Source organism: Callospermophilus lateralis, chromosome 7 (genome assembly GCF_048772815.1).
Source record: "Callospermophilus lateralis isolate mCalLat2 chromosome 7, mCalLat2.hap1, whole genome shotgun sequence".
Classification (NCBI taxonomy): domain Eukaryota; kingdom Metazoa; phylum Chordata; class Mammalia; order Rodentia; family Sciuridae; genus Callospermophilus; species Callospermophilus lateralis.
Genome location: NC_135311.1, coordinates 135155478 through 135175307, shown reverse-complemented (window position 1 = coordinate 135175307; position 19830 = coordinate 135155478). Strand labels below are relative to the sequence as shown.

General features: G+C 46.1%; 1 protein-coding gene across 1 annotated transcript; it reads left to right on the top strand.

Annotated features, from left to right (window-relative positions):
* The first annotated feature begins 15463 nt into the window (after positions 1-15463).
* On the top strand, positions 15464-18108 carry LOC143404551 (PRAME family member 12-like). The gene is made up of 3 exons (XM_076862656.2): positions 15464-15765; positions 16133-16714; positions 17535-18108. Exons 1-3 carry the CDS (start codon positions 15464-15466, stop codon positions 18106-18108), a joined length of 1458 nt encoding a protein of 485 aa, XP_076718771.2.
* The last annotated feature ends 1722 nt before the right edge of the window (positions 18109-19830 follow it).

Below are 19830 nucleotides of genomic sequence, written 5' to 3'. Positions count from 1 at the left end.
GGCCTCAATCACTGTTCCTGTCCAACAGCTGCCTAGTTGGGTGTGTATAAAAAGCTGCCCTCTACGCAATTGGATGTATAACCAGGATGTAGAGGGATCATGAAGGGAACTCAGAGCCCAGCATTTCAGACACTGCCTGAAGTGTGGATGGGGAAAGGAATCAGATGCTGGGGGCCACATTGGAAGGAAGCCCCTGAAGATTGGACCTTCCATATAGAGCCATATGTGTCTGTATAGAGTCATCCCAAGGGGCCTGGATTTTTAGAATGGGATTTAGGCTTCATGGTCATATGAAGAGACTTTTTTGTTTCATGGATAGTCCATAAATAAATTGTCTGAAATGAACGGAATCTCAAGATTAGTCCTCTGACATCTTCCATGATGGTTTCACCCAGTTTTCTGATTTTGACACTGGAATTCTCCAGGGGCTGATGGAGAAATACCACCAAGTACTTGGTGATCAATGAGGTTCATTCCCAGGAACTCAAAGCATCCAACTGAAATCAGGTCATTATCTGTGGCTACACTGTGGCACAATCCATGTAGGGGAACACAGGAGGCCTGGAGCATTCTAAGTGGACAGCAAAATTTCAAAACGCCCTTCTTAGTCGACATCAGTGCCACCCAGACACTCAAGGTTCGCCCATCCGTGGGGGTCTCCACATAGACCTAGAAACTTGGCTACTTGGTCTTTGGATGCAATGAGAATAAGCTAGGGTCTCTGGGCCTCACAAAACCTTGCCTGTCATCCTGCTACAAAGTCTTTCCTGAAATAATATAGTCATGGCCAATGAAACTATCCAAATTAGCTTTCATTAAAATAGTAGAATTATATAGGTAGATAACACTTGCAAATATGTCTAAACTAAACTTTATAAATTACCACCTTCTGGTGGGGGAGAAGGCTGCTCATAACTGACAGATCTTCCCCTAACACTTCCCATCTCTCCCTACCCAGGGACACAAGGCTTTCAATCAGCAGATGATCAGAGGATGAGTAAGGATGAGTTGGCTGTGGGCAAGTGGGTGGCCCTGCCTGTGCTGCCTGGTCCTAGATCAAAATCCCCTAAATGAGGACTCCTGCTGAGGACTCAGGCTGGTGGGATTATGCATGGACCTTAGCCTTAGCTTCCCATCCAAGGAGGAGGAGGAGGTCCACCCAATCTTTTGAGTTATCCTAAAGCTGCTTGTGCATGTGTTCTAATTGGGCCTGAAGGCTTCTCCATACACAGTGAACTAGAACCCAGTTGGATATGTAATCAGACTGCAGCTCACTCTTGGAACAGATAGCAGAGTCCAGGTTCTACACAGCCAGCCCATCTGTCCCCCACACAGGGATCTGTATTCCTCACCCCTCTTTATGACACTTCCTTTCCTCTGGCTCTATGTCTAACTTGCGTGTGGTGGGTGGGGTGGGGAGTTCTGAACAGCATTCATTCTGCTCTGTTGCTGGATTCTAGGATCAAATAAAGGCAAGGAAGATCTGCAATATGAGATGTGTCATCACTGATTGTTTTAAGGGTTTTCATGAACAAAAAGGGACTTGAAGATATTCTGGTGTGTCCAGACTCCTTGGATTTTGTAAGGACTGAGAGCTGCATGTGTCCTCACACAGCCCTGGGTATAAAGCACCCAGCTGCTCTTTGAATTCCTCCTCTTTTGACTCTAGCTTTATTTGTGCTGTGAGACAGCCCACAGCTGTACGATGTCATGACAAACAGGACCGGTTGTGTAAGCATGGCCGGGTCAGAAGGGGACTGGGTTCCACTCTGTGGAGTGCTACTGATAGGTGCACATTCCTTTGTGCATCTGCATCAAACAGTCTAGATCCCCTTCTGGAACACTGGCCAATTTCACCTGTACAATCTAGAGACCCAGAACCCATGCTTTTCCACAGAAATGAGTGACCTTCATAAAAAATAACGGAGGGCCTGGGGACATAGCTCAATGGTAAAACACTTGACCTAGCATGTGGAAGGGCCTGGGTTCCATCCCCAGAACCACAAATCTATGTGAACACATAAATGAATAAGTAAATCCAATATTGATGTGACTCCAGGGGGAAGTTTTAATTTGAAGAAAATTATCTAACTGTGAGGAGAACAGAGCCCATATGAACACAATGAAATGCATTCTTTAATTTGAATGCTGCTGAGCCTTTCTCAGTAACTCCCTTGGTCAGGAAAGTGAAATGTTTTCCTTAAAATGGCAGCTGTCGTTTAAGATGGCCATCCAGGTGCTGACCAAGAACCTTATAAGTCCTAAAAAGAAAAGAGAAAGTTGGACACAGCAGAGACTCCTAAAACCTACCCGTGAGAACAGGGAGGGAGAAGACTCTTTGGTTCCCCTAAAAGTAAAGGGTGTTTTGGGGGGGGGGGTATTGGCTCAGCAAGGAGGCTTGAGAAGAATAAGCATGCAGAGGGAATGTCTGTCATTAGCCTGTCACGATTAAGTGTGTTTGCAATGCTTAAAATTAATCTAGAATTGTTTGCTGTGAATTGATTATGTCTATTGGAGTGCCTACCATTAAGGACTGTCATTTTTCTTGATTAAGAGCCTATAAAGGGCTGGGATTGTGGCTCAGTGGTAGAGCTCTCACTTAGCATGGGAGGGACACAGGTTCAATCCTCAGCACCACATAAAATAAAGGCATGGTATTGTGTCCATCTACACCTAAAAAATAAATATTAAAAAAAAGAACCTATAGAGTGAAATCGCATTGAGTAATTTGAGTAAATAAAGCACCGAAAGGGGCAGAAGCACGTGGACATGCTTTCTTTCTCCCCTGGACTGCATACATTGCAATTTTGTCTTCTTGTGACAGATGCTTTGAGAGGGGGCTTCTAAATCCCAAAGCTGAGGTTCTGGAAGTGACCTTTAAGGTGTATAATGAGAGAGGTGAGAAGGCCTGAAAGCAGAGATAGCAGATGCTTGCTCAAGCCATCTGTCCCTGGTGTCACTGGCCCATGGGACAGTCCCTCAGGACCACTCAGACCCTGTTTTAAATGTGGTCACACGGGTCACTGGATCGTACATGTTCCAAGCCTCATAATTTCTGGATTTTTGTCCTAAATGTCATCAAGAGGGACACTGGGCTGTTCACATTCCCTGAGTACATGGGGGCCGCCCAGCCACCTGGCCCTTTGGGTTCCCCTTTCCAACTCTTAGGACTGGCTGCAGAGGACTGAAAAGATCCAGGTCCCCATCACCCAACCAACACCATCACTCCATGGAAACTCAGGGTAACACTGCAAATGTCAGGTAGGACCTCTCCTTCCTCCTAGACACCAGGGCTACATGTTCAGTCCTCGGGGTGTTCTGGGGGCCGACTACCAACCCTTACAGACACCTAGCCTTGTTTGTGCTTGTGGCTCTCTAATTTTTACTCATTCCTCTTTGGTCAATCCACAGTGTCCTGTTCCCCTTATGGGAAGGGACATCCTCACAAAGTTGGGGACTATGCGCTCCTTCTCCCCTCATAGTCGCTTCCATGCAGACTCACCTGCTGGTCCCCTCACCCTCACCCTTACCTTACGACCATCCCCTACTGTGTGGCCAGTGCCTTCCCATGACCTGCTTCTGAGGTGGACATCTCCAGTCCTTCTATCACCTCACACCACGAGCCCATTCACATCTGTCTCAAAACCTCCTCCATTTTCTGCCCAATCACCACACCTGCTCTCCCTCTTTGCTGATGCTGTCCCTCTCTTTGCAGAGCAGACTTGACCCCAACAGACTTTCTCTCCCCTCTGAGGATTTGAGATGGTTTGGACCCTGGTCTGAGGACCCAGGACAATGACCACACACTTTTCCCATTCACCTAGGGCTCTTCTTCTTTATCCACACACCGGCTCCCATGGGGAAGGGACTCTACCCCTTCTCCTCCCCTCCTCCTCACAAGTCTACCCCCTAGAGATGGCAGTGACAAGTCGCCTCCTCAGACACAAAGGTTAACTTAGAGCTTGGCCCAGCACCGAGATTCTCGACCTTCCCAACCCTTCTCCTTCGCAAGTTCACTCTGAGTCTTGGTTCCCAGACGGCTCCTTCTTCCTTCAGGAGGGAATTCATCAGGCAGGGTGGGCAATAGTCCCTCTAGCCTCAGTTGTGGAAGAGCCTCCACTCCCAATATCAGCAGGCTGAACTTGTTGTCCTCATCAGAGCCTTCACTTTGGCAAAGGGAGCCCCTCTCAATGTCTACTGCCCCTTGAGTTACATTTAGACTGAACTAAACTCCTTCCTTGGCTCTTCCTCTGTCACAGGCCCTCCCAAGGAAGCCACTCGACACCTCCCCTTTCAGCTTCTATAGGGACAGCCCACCTCCCTGCTCAGCTCACCACCTCTGATTCTCCACTCCCCCTTGCTCCTCATCTCTTCTGGCCCCTTCTTGCATACACTAGGATCCCTCTTTGGCAACACAGGGATGTTTTTCTGGCAAAGCCAATTCTGCCTCTTCTCTTTCTCCCGCTCTGTCTCCTGGTGACCTGGTACTTTTCCCACTCCTGCCGCCTCCTCTCAGTTCTCTGCAAAATGGACTGGACTCTATTGGGTCATTTTACCACTTGTTTGGTAGCCCACCTCGAGGGCATCCCATATTGGGTTGCTAACCCCCATTTAAAATAGTCCTCTCTGCCCTCTTATACTGTGAGATGCACAGGTGTTTTTTTTTAAATAGATTGTAGTGGACACAGTGGCACACACCTGTAATTCCACCAACTCAGGAGCTGAGGCAGGAGGATTGTAAGTTCAAGCACAACCTAGGCAAGTTAGTGAGACCCTGTCTCAAGATAAAAAAACAAAAAAGACCTGGGACATGGCTCAGTGTTCAAACAACCTTGTGTTCAATCCGCAATTTCTCCAAAAAAGAGCAGGTAAGGAACTGATTCAGTGTGTTAAAGGGGCTCGCTTGATGCTCTTTTACATATCTCTTGTAGCTTTGAAACTTACATTTTTCTCCCCCAAATCTTCTTCATTACCTCTCCTCCATGATCTTCTCTTTCCTGGTTCCTCCTTTCTAATGTCATTTTCTCTGAAACTGCTCTTTTAATAAACCCGTTCCTGCTGATGGGCAGAAACACAGCCTTTGGAACAGGAGTTCCCTCATTTCCTCTTTTGCTAGCAAATTAACAAATATTCTTTTTCTTTTTTCTGAAAACTGTGTACTCCTTATGTGGTTGGCATCATGGAGACTGAGCTTTTAGCAACCAGTGGTATAGCTCCCTTGGGTTCAATCTCCAATACTAAAAATAAATAATCAAGCAAGCAAGCAGGATCAGCATACCTTTCCCTAGGCCATTGGCAATTATTTCTGTTATAGTTGCCATGCTTGCCTTCCTGGCTTTAAAGGGTTTGAAACATGTTAGGTTCAGGACAGGCTGAATAAGCTATCTGCAGGGCATGCCTAACAAAGTTAGATGCAGGGTGACCTGGCCACTCCAACCCTTCTGTCTTGTTCTTTATCACCTGTTTGCTTCAAGCCCAAATGCCCAAGCCCCTGCTCAAGGCTGAACACTTTACACACCTGCTCAAGGCTGAACACTCAACCCCCCTTGTGCCAACAAGGCAGCTTGCGGACCCAGAGACCCCATTAGATTTGGGCTCTAATAATTCCTTCCTGCCAGGCCCCTCTCTCTTGCTCTTGCTCTCTCTTTCTTCTCTTGCTTTTGCTCTCCATTGCTCTCTTTTTCTTTTCTTTCTCTCTTTTCTCCTCTGTTGCACTGCTGCAATAAAGATCTCTTGTTTGCTCCACGTGTTGTGGTCACTTTCCTTTCAAAACACATTCCTACAACCACACACTCCAAACTACTGCCATCAGTTTCAGAAAACTCAAGGAATCCAACACTGGTTGTGTCCTTGCTGAGGATGTTGATCAGCTGTGAACAACTGTGTACTTACAGGTGAAGCTAATGGTGAAAGTTTTCCATCAAAATGACACCATTCCAACACAGCAGGACTGGCAGGATGCTAGGAAGTGGGCATCCTGGACCACAACTGCCTGCTAACCAGAGCCATAACAAAAGACTCACAGAACCACAGTGTTATGCAAAATCCACCACAAATTGTACATAAAAAATATTTTTCTTCCTTTAAAATTTTTTAGGTACCAGGGATTGAACCCTGGGTTCCTATAACACTGAAGCACATCCCCAACCTTTTCTTATTTTTTATTTTGCAACAGGGTCTCAGTAAGATGCTTAGGGCCTCAATAAGTGGCTCAGGCTGGCTTTGAACTTGAAATCCTCCTGCCTCCACCTCCTGAGTCTCTGGAATTACACACATGCACCACTGCATTCTGCACAAAATTATATTTTTATGAAAAGACACCCTTCTCAGCAGCTGCTTGTCATCCTGGACCAAGGCCACCCTTGTTACTGCATTGTTGCAGCCAATGATAATGGTTTCAAAGCATTGGCCTTATGTGGCCTTTGAAATCCTGTCTTCCTTTGCCTCCTGGATGGGCCCCCTGACTCTCTTTGCTTGAGTATCATGCATTCCCTATCCCTTCTAAAGTTAGTGTTTGGAGAGCCACTCTCTGTTGTTACCTGCGTGGCAGAAACATCTACCTGTCTCTAGTTCCAAGCACCAAGTCAAGGGTGGCATGTGAGAGTGACACCTTGCCATTTTGACCCTCTTGCTCAGCTGCCTCAAGAGATGCTCCAAAGCAAGAAAAAGGTAAGACAAGTCAAATTTGAAGGCTGGGCTTCAAATATTCCTCAGCTTAACCACCATCTACGTCTTAAAAATAATCCTAAGCCTGTTTCAACTGCAAACGTGAGTGAAACAAATATGGGTGATTTCTTAAGAAAAAGAAAAAGGCACAGCCCAAACCAACAAAAACAAACCAAAAGGACTCTCTGGGTGTAATCACAGCCACTCATGAGGCTGAGGCAGGAGGATGACAAGCTCCAGGCCAGCCTGTGTAAGATAGCAAGACCTATCTCAAATTTTAAAAAGGGATGCGCCATGTGTGACTGCGCATATGGTGCGATGCTACATCATGTACAACAAGAAAAAGGAAAAGTTGTGCTGCAATTGTGTACAGTGAATCAAAATGCATTCTGCTGTGATATTTGCCTAATTAGAATGATAGATAGATAGATGATAGATAGATAGATTGATAGATAGATAATGAATGAAAAAAGTTCTAGTTACTTGAGATTCATTATAGAGACTGTCATTTATTGAGATAACTGAAGAGAGTGGAGATATGGGGAACGGGAAAGAATGTTTTGGTGATTTCAGATTTGCAATATGATATGGTTTATCAATTTTCAAAGAATTAGAATAAAACTGCACTGAAGCAAAAAAAAATAATAATAAATAAAAAGGGCAAGGGGTGGAGCTCGGTGGACACACCCTGGATTCAATCCCTGGAGCTGCAACACCAACACACACCAACAAAGATTCCTTGTGCATTTTCCCATAGGCACTTGCGTCTGCAAGGTCCCGTGAACTGCTCAACTTTTTAACTCTGATGCTCCCCAATTGCTGATTGGCTGTTACTCAAACTCTCTCCTGTCATTATGCTACAGAGAATTCCCTTATGGGCTCAAGAGACATAGAAACTGATTAGGGTTGATGCAGCCTAGGAAATACCCCAATTTGGGAAGAACTCAAAAGGCTCCAGATGACAGCCACCATGGAGACAGGGACAGATGCCTTTGGCCCTGTTTCTATCTCTCATGTCCCTAAGAGCCCACCATTCACTCCTGGTGTTCACTCAGGTCTATCTTTCCTTCCTTCCTTCCTGCCTGTCTCAGTACAGGGGATGGAACCCAGGATCTCTAGGTGAGTGCTCTACCACTGAGCTCCATGCCCAGTCCTTTTCATTTTTTATGTTGAGACACAGTCTTGCTAAGCTGCCCAGGCTGGCCTCGAGAGCACAATCATTTTGCTTCAGCCTCCTGAGTTGCTGCAATTACAGGAGTGGGAAACCTGGATCTCTGTGGTTTTTATCTATTAAACATATATATGTTGTTTGTTTTTCTTTTGTTTTATTTGCATGGACAATGAACCCCCCAGAATGATAAATTCCATTTTTCTTCCCTAATACCAGAAACAGTTTAAGACCCTTATTGGAGACTAAAGGCAGAAGTGTCTCAAGCAGCAGCAAGACAGTGGACTTCCACCGGGGCAGTACCAGGACATTCTCAAAAACTACACTGTGTCTGAAATGTCAGTGGAAATTATGAAACAGGCCAGGCCAGGCCTGGTGGGGGCATGCCTGTAATCCCAGCAGCTGGGGAGGCTGAGGCACGAGAATGGCAAATTCAAGGCCAGCCGTCAGCAACCCAGGGAGATCCTGGCTTAAAATACAAAATAAAAAGTGATGGGAGGTAAATCCCCAGTAAAAGATAGATGTCGAAAGAGAAGTAAAGGTCTGGGTATCAGTGACTGGAACAACATGTTTCTTGATTGTTAACAACTTTGTTGGCCTCTAGGGCTTGGGATCAACTGGTGGGCAAACTGGCCACAATGACTGAGATGGCTGTGATCACGTCTAGCTCTATCCCTGTGCTATGGTTTGGTGCAATTTATCCCTCAAAGCTTCAGGTAATGGAGCTTTGTGTGTTCTTAGAAAGGAATGGTTCTCCTGGGATGCCGAGCCCGTCCCTCTGAGAGTTGTTTACAAGCCTGACCCTGAGCCCCAGGTTGTTCTTTGGCTTCTTCCCACAGGCCAAACCAAGGGGGCTTCCTGATTTTGGTCTTGTATCTTTCAGAACTGTGAGCTAAATAAATCTCTTAAAAAAAAAAAAAGCCTGTCTCAGGTATTTCGTTACAGTAACAGAAAATGGACTAGAGTACCAATCATCTGAAGGGATTCTTTTGTAGGCGAAATTTTACCTCAGGTAGGAATCTCTAAATTGGAAAATTCACTTAATAATATTTTAGCAACTGTTACAAACAGTTTGAACCTTTGAATTGCCTCCTAGAGGTGCAACCTGAGAGGGATTTGGCCTCAGGCACACTCCAGAGGGGAAGTGGTCTCTTTGCCCTGCTGTTCATCAGGAAGGAGTTTGTGCCCTAATTCGTGAAAACTGATGTTTCTGATAAAAATCTAAAAGTTTTTAAAGAAGAAATGGCTTTTCATGAGATGAGAACACGCTCCACCATTGACTTATTCAGTTGGATAAATCTTGGTTCCTGGGAATCTTCATCCGAGGAATTTTGCAGTCCCAGGCTATCATTCTCCTCATAGGTATGGTGCTTCTCCCTGGTGCCATGCAATCTCTCAAAGGTGTTAAATGCTCTATGCCAGGTACCATGGCGCACACCTATAATCCCAGCAACATGGAGGCTGAGACAGGAGATTTGAAGGTTTCAAGCCAGTCTGGACAACCTAGAGAGACCCTGCCTCAAAATTAAAAAAAAAAAAAAAAAAAAGGCTGGGGGTATTGCTCAGTAGTAAATTGTCCCGAATTCAATCCTCAGTACTATACACACACACACACACACACACACACACACACACACCACACACACACTGCTTCCAAACCCCTGACTTTCCAAACAAGGTCATCAGATTTTATTTTGGCTCCCAAGAGATGAGTAAAACACAGAATGGAACCTGCAAACTCCAAGGAATGCCAGGAGAGCCTTTCTTCTGCACTCCAACTGAGATTATTATGGTTCATTCTTAAGCACATTTGGAAATTGGTGGACAAATGATACCAAAGATAATTCAAAATGGTGATAGCTTTCATGTGGAATGTTCCAGATGAACAACTGCCAAATAGCTGCACTCTAACAAGTACATTTTAGGCTAGATCAGATGAGCCATGAATGTAATTCCACCTTCTCAGAAGGCTGAGGCAGGAGGATGGCAAGATTCATGCCAGACTTGGCAATTTGGAAAGCCTGTTTCAAAATAAAACAAAATGGACTGGGCGGGTGGCTTAGTGGGAGAGTGCCCCTGGTTCAATGCTCAGTCCTAGAGCTGTGGGGAGTAACCTCTTATTATTTATTGATTGATTGATCCTAGGAAATAAACTCAGGGGCACTTGACCACTGAGCCATGTCCCCAGCCCTACTTTGTATTTTATTTAGAGACAGGGTCTCACTGAGTTGCTTAGTGCCTCGCCTTTGCTGAGGCTGGCTTTGAACTCTCAGTCTTCCTGTCTCAGCCTTCCTAGCTTCAGGTTGGTTTTAACAAGGTCTCTGATTACATGGAAAAACAAAAATGGAGTCATCTCTGTTAAAATTTGAATTGTTGTTTCTTATGACACAACTTTCTCTATTACCTTTCAAAATCTTTCATTACTCTTGCTAAATGACTTATCTTTCATAATGATCAAGGCCCTTACTTTCATTAAGTGCTTTAAACCTTTTGAAGTTGTTGACTAACTTCTCTAGGATCAAATTCTACATTGTCACTTGACCTTGAGCTAATATTGGGATGTTCCACAGGGCTCCAGAATTTCTCAAGGTAATTCTAGAAGAAAGATATTAAGGCAATTAGCCTAATTTGTGAGATGGGAAGCCCTGTCAAATAAGACATGATATAACCTTTTTCAAGTTACATTTATTTGGCTCTTTTATTAATATTTGCTTCTAAATTCATTAAAATTCTAATATGTTTTCAGACATACTTCAGGACACTATATTAAAATGTATGCCAATCAAATCACCTTGTTAATAGCTGGTTAAAGCAAATTCTCAACACATTTTTAAGCATGGGTATTCTAAGTGTTTATCAGAAAGTGTAACCATTCGAATTTTTTCCATAAAAGTAACTATAATCAGCTTCATGCAAAAAAAAAGTTTTTTAAAAAAGAAAGAAATGAAAAAGAAAAAAAAATAACTCTAAATGATGTACTTGAACACAGGTTTCTGATTTTTTTTGTTTGCTTATCTATTTATCTGTATATTTATTTATATTTTTCATGCAAGGGTGCAAATCCAGGTTCTTCTGAATGCTAGGCAAATGCTCTACCTTTTTAAATTTTAATTCAAAATAGGGTGTGGTGGTGCACACTTGTAATCCCATCTACTTAAGATGCTAAGGCATGAGGATCTCAAATTTGACCCCAATCTGAGAAATTTAGTGAGAAACTGTCTCAATAAATAAATGGGCTGGGGATGTAGCTGAGTGTTAAACTCTCCCTAGGTTTAATCCCCACTGCTAGAGAAAATTAAAACTAAATAAAATCACCACCTAAATGTTTTTTTTTTTTTTTTTAATGAACACTTAAACTATAAACTTTCTGCAAAAGTCCAGCTCCCAACAGAAAATCAGAGGCCTGGACCTGGATTTGAGAGAGCCAATGCCTATTCAACAGACAAAATTGATTTTAACAGTGATTTCCAGGTAGAGGGAGCCTGAGAGCCACTCACTCAAAACCCACCTGTTGCTCAAATGTGGCTCAGTGGGTCTCTATGTGATTCCTAGTCATCCATAAATTCCCCCCAGTGGGGACTGAACCAACCAGGACAAGTTCATCCTGGCACTGAGATAGAATCAAACCCTAACCAAAGAATGGGTGATTCAAGATGCTTCAGGAGAAAAGATCTTCATCACAAGAGGGAAACATAAACAGTGTCCAAATCAACAGGGAGTAACATGTGTCAAATCCTGATGAGGGGGAGCGAGGCTGCTTCGAGGAGAAGGTCAGGGGGCAGCACTGCCTCCTGCAACAACTATCACAAAAGAGTCAGCCCCAACCTCAGCTGTGCATAAAACTACCCCAACCTGTACCCCCCATGTGATGTAGGAGGACACCTGGCCAGTCACTGCCTGTTGTCCTGGAACTGAGGCCACCCTTGGTACTGAATCTGTGGAGCCAGTGAGAATTGACTCAAAGCTGCCTTTGACACCCTGTCTCCCTTTGCCTCCTGGATGGGGCTCTGACTCGTCTTGCTTTGGGTGTCCTGCATTCCTGCCCTATTAGGTCTGACTACCGTTGTTCTTTGGAGAGCCACTGTCTGTTGTGACTTAGGTTGACAGAAACATCTACCTGCCTCCTGCACCAAGTCAAGGGTGGTAGAGAAGGCAGGGCTGTGGCGTGAAGTCACCCTTTCGGCTGTCAACACACAGACAAATGGCAGAGAAATTCAGAATTCAATTGAGAGACTAGATTTCAATTGTTGTGGAGCCTAAAAAGCAACAATGGTTTAGATGCTGCGTCTCCCAACAGCTCACATGTGACAATGTTTTCCAGGAGAAATGATTGGTTTAGAGCCTTCACCTAGTGAATCAATTCCTGATGGGATTAGTGATAAGTGGGGGTGGGTAGAGTGTGGCTGGAGGAAGCTGATCATTGGAGGTTGTAAATATGGGTGTATATTTTGTATCTGGCAAGGGGCCATCTCTCTCTCTCTCTGCTTTCTAATGATGTGAGCCACTTCCCTCTGCCACACTCTTCCACCATGATGTTCAGCCTCACCTTGGAGGTGAGGCCACAAGCAATGCACTGCAGTCTCTGGATTGAGACCTCTGAAACCAACCGTGAGTCCCCAAATAAACTTTCCCTCCTGTAGTTGTTGGGGTTGGGCGATGTAGTGACAGCGTGAAAAAGCTGACTAACACAAAGACAGAACCACGAAGCAGAAATGCAATTCTGTAACTGCCGCCAATCAAACCATTCCTTCTACATCTTCCCTGTAAGTCCTCCCCGCACATGGCTCATCAGCCAAGCACTCCCTCTCTTTCTATCTCTCCTTCCTCAATTCCTGAATTATGTTTTTCAGACTTCTCATATTTTCCTCTGTCTGTGTACTTCTCACAGCCCAAAGGGCCCTGGAAACTGCCTGGGGCCAATTTGCCTGGGAGATGTGCCCTGGGGGGTCCCTGATTCTGAGGGAAGGCTCTCAGGTGGTGGCTGTTCTGAAGTCAAGGACACCTGGTATCCAAACCTGTGTCTTTCTGTCCAACATTCCAAGTTGCCCACAGTTTCCACCCTCTGTGGATTTCAATTTTTCCATCTGGTGGGGCATGGCGGCCCATGCCTGTGATCCCAGTGACTCTGGAGACTGAGGCAGGAGGACAGGAAGTTTGAGGCCAGCCTCAGAAACTTAGTGAGGACCTAAGCAATTTTGTGAGACCCTGTCTTAAAATCGAAAATAAAAAGGAGAATGGCTAGGATGTGGCCCAGTGGTAGAGCACCAATGGGTTCAATCCCCAGTTCAAACAGACAAACAGGACAAGTCTTGCCCCAAGTCTAGAAGACTGATTTCACCCTTGGTGTCCATTCTTCCTCCTGAGTGGCCCTGATCTACTGCAAGGTAATGTCACACCTATGTGACTGTTGGACACCTGGTTTCTATCTGTTTTCTTCGTGCATAAAGCTACTATCTTCAAAAAGCTGTTTTTACTATGGAATCTTTAGGAAATATTTTTTTAAAAAAATATTTTGGATATGGCAAAGATATCACAATGATATTTGGGTTTTTTTTTTTTTTTCTTACTGTAGGGATTCAGTGCTTTTCTGTCTTCCAGGCAGGAACAGGAGAGTCACATATGGGCAGAACTCAGTCCTCCGTGTGGAGTGCATGGACGGAGGCAACCCTGGCCCTCACTCTCCCTGATTCTGCCCTCCTGCAAAAACATGGGATTCAATCAATTAATCTGGAGAAAGAAAATCTGATCAGGATTACGTGGGTGGAGATTGGGGAATGTGATTAGATACTGCTTTCTGATTGGATACTAGTCAAAAGGTGGAGGTGGGGGCGTGGTCTGGGAGGTCCATAAACGCTTCTGCAGAGCCAGAGGAGAAACACAAGAGTCCTGGAGCCCAAGGAGAACCATAACCACTGCTGAGGCTTGGAGCACCCCGCACACCTGGAAAGATCTCGTAAGTCCAACACCGCCCTGAGCACCACCAAGTCACCTCCTCACCTGTGCGGATTCAGGAACAATTTTCTGTTTTTTCTCATGAACCAATTTAGGACTTAGGGTTTGCCTCTCAGTGCAGTTTTTCATTTATCCTGAACATTAAGATTTCCACTTTAGTTTATGTCTCTTTCAATTTTGATTCTTTCTTTCTTTCTTTTTTTTTTTTTTTTTGGTTCCAGGGATTGAACTCAGGGACACTCAACCACTGAGCCACACCCCAGCCCTATTTCATATTTTATTTAGAGACAGGATCTCACTAAATTGCTTAGCGCCGCTTTTGCGGAGGCGGGCTTTGCATGCATGATCCTCCTGTTTCAATCTCTGGAGCCCCTGGGATTATAGGCTTGTGCACGCATGTCTCGCATTTTAAACAAATAAATAAATAAGTTTACATGGACTGCATTCTTTTATCTATTTATTTGGCAGTGCTGGTGATTGAAACCAGGGCCTTGTGCATATGAGGCAAGCATACACCACCTGACCTAATCCCCATCCCACTATTTATTAATTTTTATGTGCTGCTGAGGATCAAACCCAGTGCTTCACACCTCCTAGGCAACTGCTCTTCCACTGAGCTCCAGCCCCACCCACGTTAAAATTACTTAAGTAGATTGCAATCCTGTTACAATCTAATTGATTAGAATTCTATTTTCTTTTTTTTAAGGAATATTTATTTATTTATTTTTATTTAATATTTATTTTTTAGATTTAGGTAGACACAATATCTTTATTTTTTATTTTTATGTGGTGTTGAGGATCGAACCCAGTACCCCACACATGCCAGGCCAGTGCACTACTGCTTGAGCCATATCCCCAGCCCTGGAATTCTATTTTCTGATAATAAAAATATTTATATTGTGCATCCTTAAAATTATACTTTTTGCTGTGCTTAGTGGCACATGCCTATAATCCCAGCAATTTGGATTTAGGAGATTGAGGAAGCAGGAGGATTAGTGTTCAAAGCCAGCCATAGCAAATTAGCAAGGCCCTAAGCAGCCTTAATATAAAATATAAAAAGAGCTGAGGATATGGTTCAGTGGTTAAGTACCCAGAGTTCAATATTTGGTATCGAAAACAAACAGGGCTGGGGATGTAGCTCAGAGTTAAAGCACCCTGACTTTAATCCTGTGCCACAAAGTTAATAAATACAAACCAAAAGGGTGTAGCTCAGTGGTAAGCTACCCCTTGCTTCAATCCCTCATATTGCAAAAAAAAAAAAAAAAAAAGAAAAGTATAAGTAAGTAAGTAAATTAATTTAAAAATGGCTCTTTTTAAAAATGAAAACCAATGACACCCACTTTAGTTATTTATTTACTGAAGCTAGGGATTGTACTCAGGGGCAATCTACTTCTGAGCTACATCCCCAACCCTATTTTATTTTTTATTTTGATACGTGGTCTCACTAAGTTCTAGGCTGGCCTGGAATTTGTGATCCTCCTGCCGCAGTCTCCCAAGCCATGGGGTTATAGACCTCAACCACCAGGTCTGCTTAGCCACCCAAAGAGTGAAATTGGATCAATCAATTGCCAAAGCATCCACTTGGCTGAGTGGTTTTCTCGGGGTGGGTATAAGGTAGAGCTATGGAGCTTGGCTGTGAATGATGTGTTTGGGTGGGGCATCCCCCAGGATCCCTCCATGCAGACTCCAAAGGATGAGCGGCAGACCCCACCCACACTCCAGGAGCTGGCAGGGCGCAGCCTCCTGAAGGACAAGTCCGGGGCCATCCTAGCTCTGGAGGACCTGCCCATACAGCTCTTCCCACCACTCTTCATGGAGGCCTTCAGCGGGGGACACACTGAGGTCCTGAAGAAAATGGTGCAGGCCTGGCCCTTCCCCTGCCTGCCCCTGGGGGCCCTGATGAAGAAGCCACAGCTGGGGATGATCCGAGTGGCACTGGATGGACTGGACATGCTGGCTGCCCAGCAGGATCGCCCCAGGTGAGGGGGACCCTGGAAGGGAGCTCCCTGGGTGTCCAGGGAAGTGATGGCTGAGGGCAGGGAGAGTGGGTGCTGAGGTGTGCCCAACAGGCTTCCTGTGCTGCCAGCAAGGAGGGGTGGAGAGGCCTTGGCCATGCTGAGCCCCACCTGGGAGGGGCTTCCAGATGTGCAGGTGCTTGTGGCAGCTGCCATGACCCCTGAAGGAGGTTGTGCCTGCCCCTCCCTCAGCTGGTACAGGTGGGGGCACCAGGCTGGATTGGAGGGGCAAGGAGTAAAGTGAGACAGAAGGAAGAGATGGAGCAGGCGGCAGCAGCTGAGAGGGGAAGGAAGGGGCCTCAGGGCTGAGACTCTGCTGTGGTCCCCGCAGGAGGTGGAAACTGCAGGTGCTGGATTTGCGGAAGGTTCATGGGAACTTCTGGAGGATATGGTCTGGAGCCGTGGATGATGCCTGCTCACCAGGAGTCATGAAGGAGTGGCAAACAGTGACGGCCTCTCCAGACACAGGGCCCACTCTGCCCTTGAAGGTGTTAGTAAACCTGCGCTTTCAGCAAAGACCCCTGAATGCATTCCACTCCTTCCTCTTTCGCTGGGTGGATGAGAGGAAGGGTCTGATACAGCTGTGCTGCAAGAAGCTACAGATGTGCTCTTTGCCTGTCCGTACCATCGAGAAGATCTTGGAGAGGTTGGATCTGGACTTTATCCAGCGGTTGGATGTGCAGTGTTTCTGGAGACTGTCCACCTTGGCTACTTTTGCTACCTATTGGGGCCAGATGAGCAACCTGAGGAAGCTCTTCTTCTCCCACGTCTATGTGTCTGCCTATGCTTCCCAGGAGGAGAGAGATCAGTTGATGGACGACATTACCTCACAGTTTGCAAAGATGGACAGCCTCCGGAGGCTGTACCTGGATGGTATCTTTCTCCTAGAAGGCCGTCTGTGCCAGGTGCTCAGGTGAGGAAGCAGAGGGAACTGTCCTAGGACATCAGAGCAAACTCTTTGTCACATGAAACTTCAGTGGACACCTGCTGTGTGCCAGCCATGGTGACTTAACATTGATGGAGATGTTAGAAAGTCAATGAAGTGTTTGTTTCCCTCTGTCCTGAAGCCAGGTCTCACCTAAACCCCCACACAGAAGCAGAGTCCTAAACAGGGATCCCTGGTCTGGGGAGCCCGGTGGGGGGAGAGGAGCAAGTGAGTGGGTGTGAGGTTCCTTCCCTGGGAGGCCTGCCCAGCAAAGGTGGGGAGAAGCAGGGTAGAGAGGAGGGCGCTGCAGGAGGGAAGCCCCCACACCTGCACCTTGTAACAGGGAAGCTCTGTGCTCTCCAGCAGGAAGCAGAGGACCTGCCTCCAATGCCCCCCTGGGGAAGGCTGCTCTGAGCTCTGGGTGGTGATTCTGGACTGGAGCGTGAGGAGCAGGGGTGGAGGGTACAAGGTGTGAGCCCTGCAGGAGGGCAACCCCAGATTGTGCGGCTCCATCTTGCCTGGGTTTGTTATTTGTGCTTGTCTCAGCCTGAACCCCTCTACTACAGCTGTGCCTTTCTGCTTGGCAGCCAGGAGGGTTGCCTTAGAGATGATGGACCCACCTGGTCACTCACGTGGGGGTGAAAGGCTCAGCATGAGACAGGGTGATGCTATGGAGCAGATTCTGCAAGAGGCAGAGTCCTGGGTGGAGACCATCATCAGAAGGTCGGGGTGACCTTGGGCTTGGGCCAATTTGTCTTCTCCCACCTTGACATCACTCCTCAGAACTAACTGCTTGATCTTTGCTTAGGCTCCTGAAGACCCCCCTGGAGACCCTCTCAATAACCGACTGCCTGCTCTCAGATCCAGACTGGAATGATCTGTCGGGGTCTCCAAACCTCGACCAGTTAATACACCTGACGCTGTGGGGCAGCAAATTGACGAGTTTCAGTCCTGAGCCCCTCGTACTTCTGCTAGAGAATGCTGCAGCCACCCTTGAGACCCTGAACTTGCAGGACTGTGGGATCACCAGCTCCCAGCTCCAGGCCATCCTACCTGTCCTGAGCTGCTGCTCCCAGCTCAGGCTCTTGAGCTTCAGTGGGAATGACATCTCCATGTCGGTCCTGAGCAACCTGCTGCTCCACACTTCCAGGCTGACCAGGTTGAGCCTAGAGAAGTACCCTGCCCCTCTGGAGAGCTATGATGCCCAGGGTGCCATCCACCCAGGGAGACTTTTCCAACTCATCGATGAGCTGATGGAGATACTGAGGGATGTGAGAGAGCCAAAGAACGTCCTTTTCTATACTAAACCCTGCCATAGATGTGGCAACTGGTTCATCTACAACCTGCCCTCCAGTCCGTGTCGCTGTTGGCTGCCTGCCTAGTGGGATGCATATATGAGAAATTTTCTCCTGTGCACTTGAAAATAAAGATAAGACATGAGTGTCTCTCCAAGGGGAACTAGAAACAGCATGCCAGGGCACTACTTAACACGAGTGGAAACAGAAAAGCTGATGCAGGAGGCCTGGGTCACAGAGGCTTGGTTCCCGTCGGGAGACTTAGAATCGATGGGGACATGTGTCTTAGGAGTCAGAAACAGGAATCTGAATTTCTGGAAGTAGATTTGTGCTGAGAGGTACACAGGGCATGACTCCTGCATGGATGGTTGCAAACGAGCGACTTGGGGAACTTGCAGCAGAGCCTCTGCTATCCTCCATGGTTTTAAGCTTAAAGGTCAGGAAGCTAACCCAGTGGCTGATCAGTGCTGATCAGTGACACTGGAGCCGAGGACCTCATGACATCACAATAGTGCAGGGCCATTCTGAGTATACCCTCCATTCTTTACTTCTCTCTGGGTGCCATTCCGTCGGATGAATGTGGCTTTTCAGTGGGGTAATGCGCCTGTGGTTGCCCATGGAACTGAGAACACTAACCTGCTCTCCAAAGGAGTTTATCTGTGGATAGTAGGAGACTTCCATCTGAGTTATTCAGGTCATAGTGGACCACAGACCACAGCTTTATCCACAAGGGCTGAGGTTCAGGGAAAAATAGTCTGAGTCTTTGTGTGTGTGCGTGTGTGTGTGTGTGTGTATCTGTGTGTATGTTGGGGATATATCCCAAGGGTGCCCTACTACTGTAGAGAACTTCACAGAATACAACTTATAAATCCTTGTACAATTTAACAACCCATCAGTCAAGAAACCTAAAGGGAGGTTGGACATGTACCCAAGAGTTAGGTGCAATAGATAAAATTATAAATGCAAGATTTCCTGCAATTCCAAACCCCAGCACCTGTCATCTAATGGGCCTGCAGACTCCAAATGGTTCGCAGCAGACACCTTCACTCTGCTGTCTCTGGTACCCAGGTGATAAGCAGAGCCAACACTGTTGCCTTCTGAAAAATCAGCACTAAACCCAGACTGGGAATCTACAAGTGTGCCCTGAAACCCCACATCACCCGTCTCAGGCATCACGCCAAGACCTCTCAACCATACAATGTCCTACAAATGCCTCTCACTCAATTTGCAAATGATTTGTTTTATGGTCTCCTACCGCACCGGATTCTAAAATAGTTTTTCTTCACCTTTAACAGTAGGTGGCAAAGAGAGCCATAAGACCTCCTTGGATAAACTTGAGTCCTCTGCAGAAGAAATCCGTTATGCCTGGAGCAGTGGCACATGTCTGTAATCCCAGCAGCTCGGGAGGCTGAGGCAGAGGGATTGCAGGTTCAAAGTCAGTCTCAGAAAAAAAATGAGGCACTAAGCAACTCAGTGAGACCCTGTCTCTAAATAAAATATAAAATAAGGCTGGGGATGTGGCTCAGTGGTCGAGTACCCCTGAGTGAAATCCCAGTACACCCCTCCCCCCAAAAAACAAAGAAATAAAGAAAAAGTCTACTACTTAGTTATGCTCTGATTATGCAAGAAATTTCCCTCTTACTTGAAGAAGAAAAGACATCCCAGGGCTCCCTAAACCCAGAACTGAGATAATTAAGAGATTTCCCTTCCATCTCTAAGACTCAAATCCTCTATGATATTGTAACCCAGCTTTTATAATTTCTCTCTAAAAGTTTCTTTCAGTACTTGGGATGGAACCCCGAGGCTCTC

Coding starts and splice junctions, on each gene's coding strand:
- LOC143404551 (XM_076862656.2), top strand. CDS start 15,464: ATGCAGACTCCAAAGGATGAGCGGCAGACCCCACCCACACTCCAGGAG. Junction 15,766..16,132: donor GCCCAGCAGGATCGCCCCAG/GTGAGGGGGACC, acceptor TGGTCCCCGCAG/GAGGTGGAAACTGCAGGTGC. Junction 16,715..17,534: donor CGTCTGTGCCAGGTGCTCAG/GTGAGGAAGCAG, acceptor ATCTTTGCTTAG/GCTCCTGAAGACCCCCCTGG.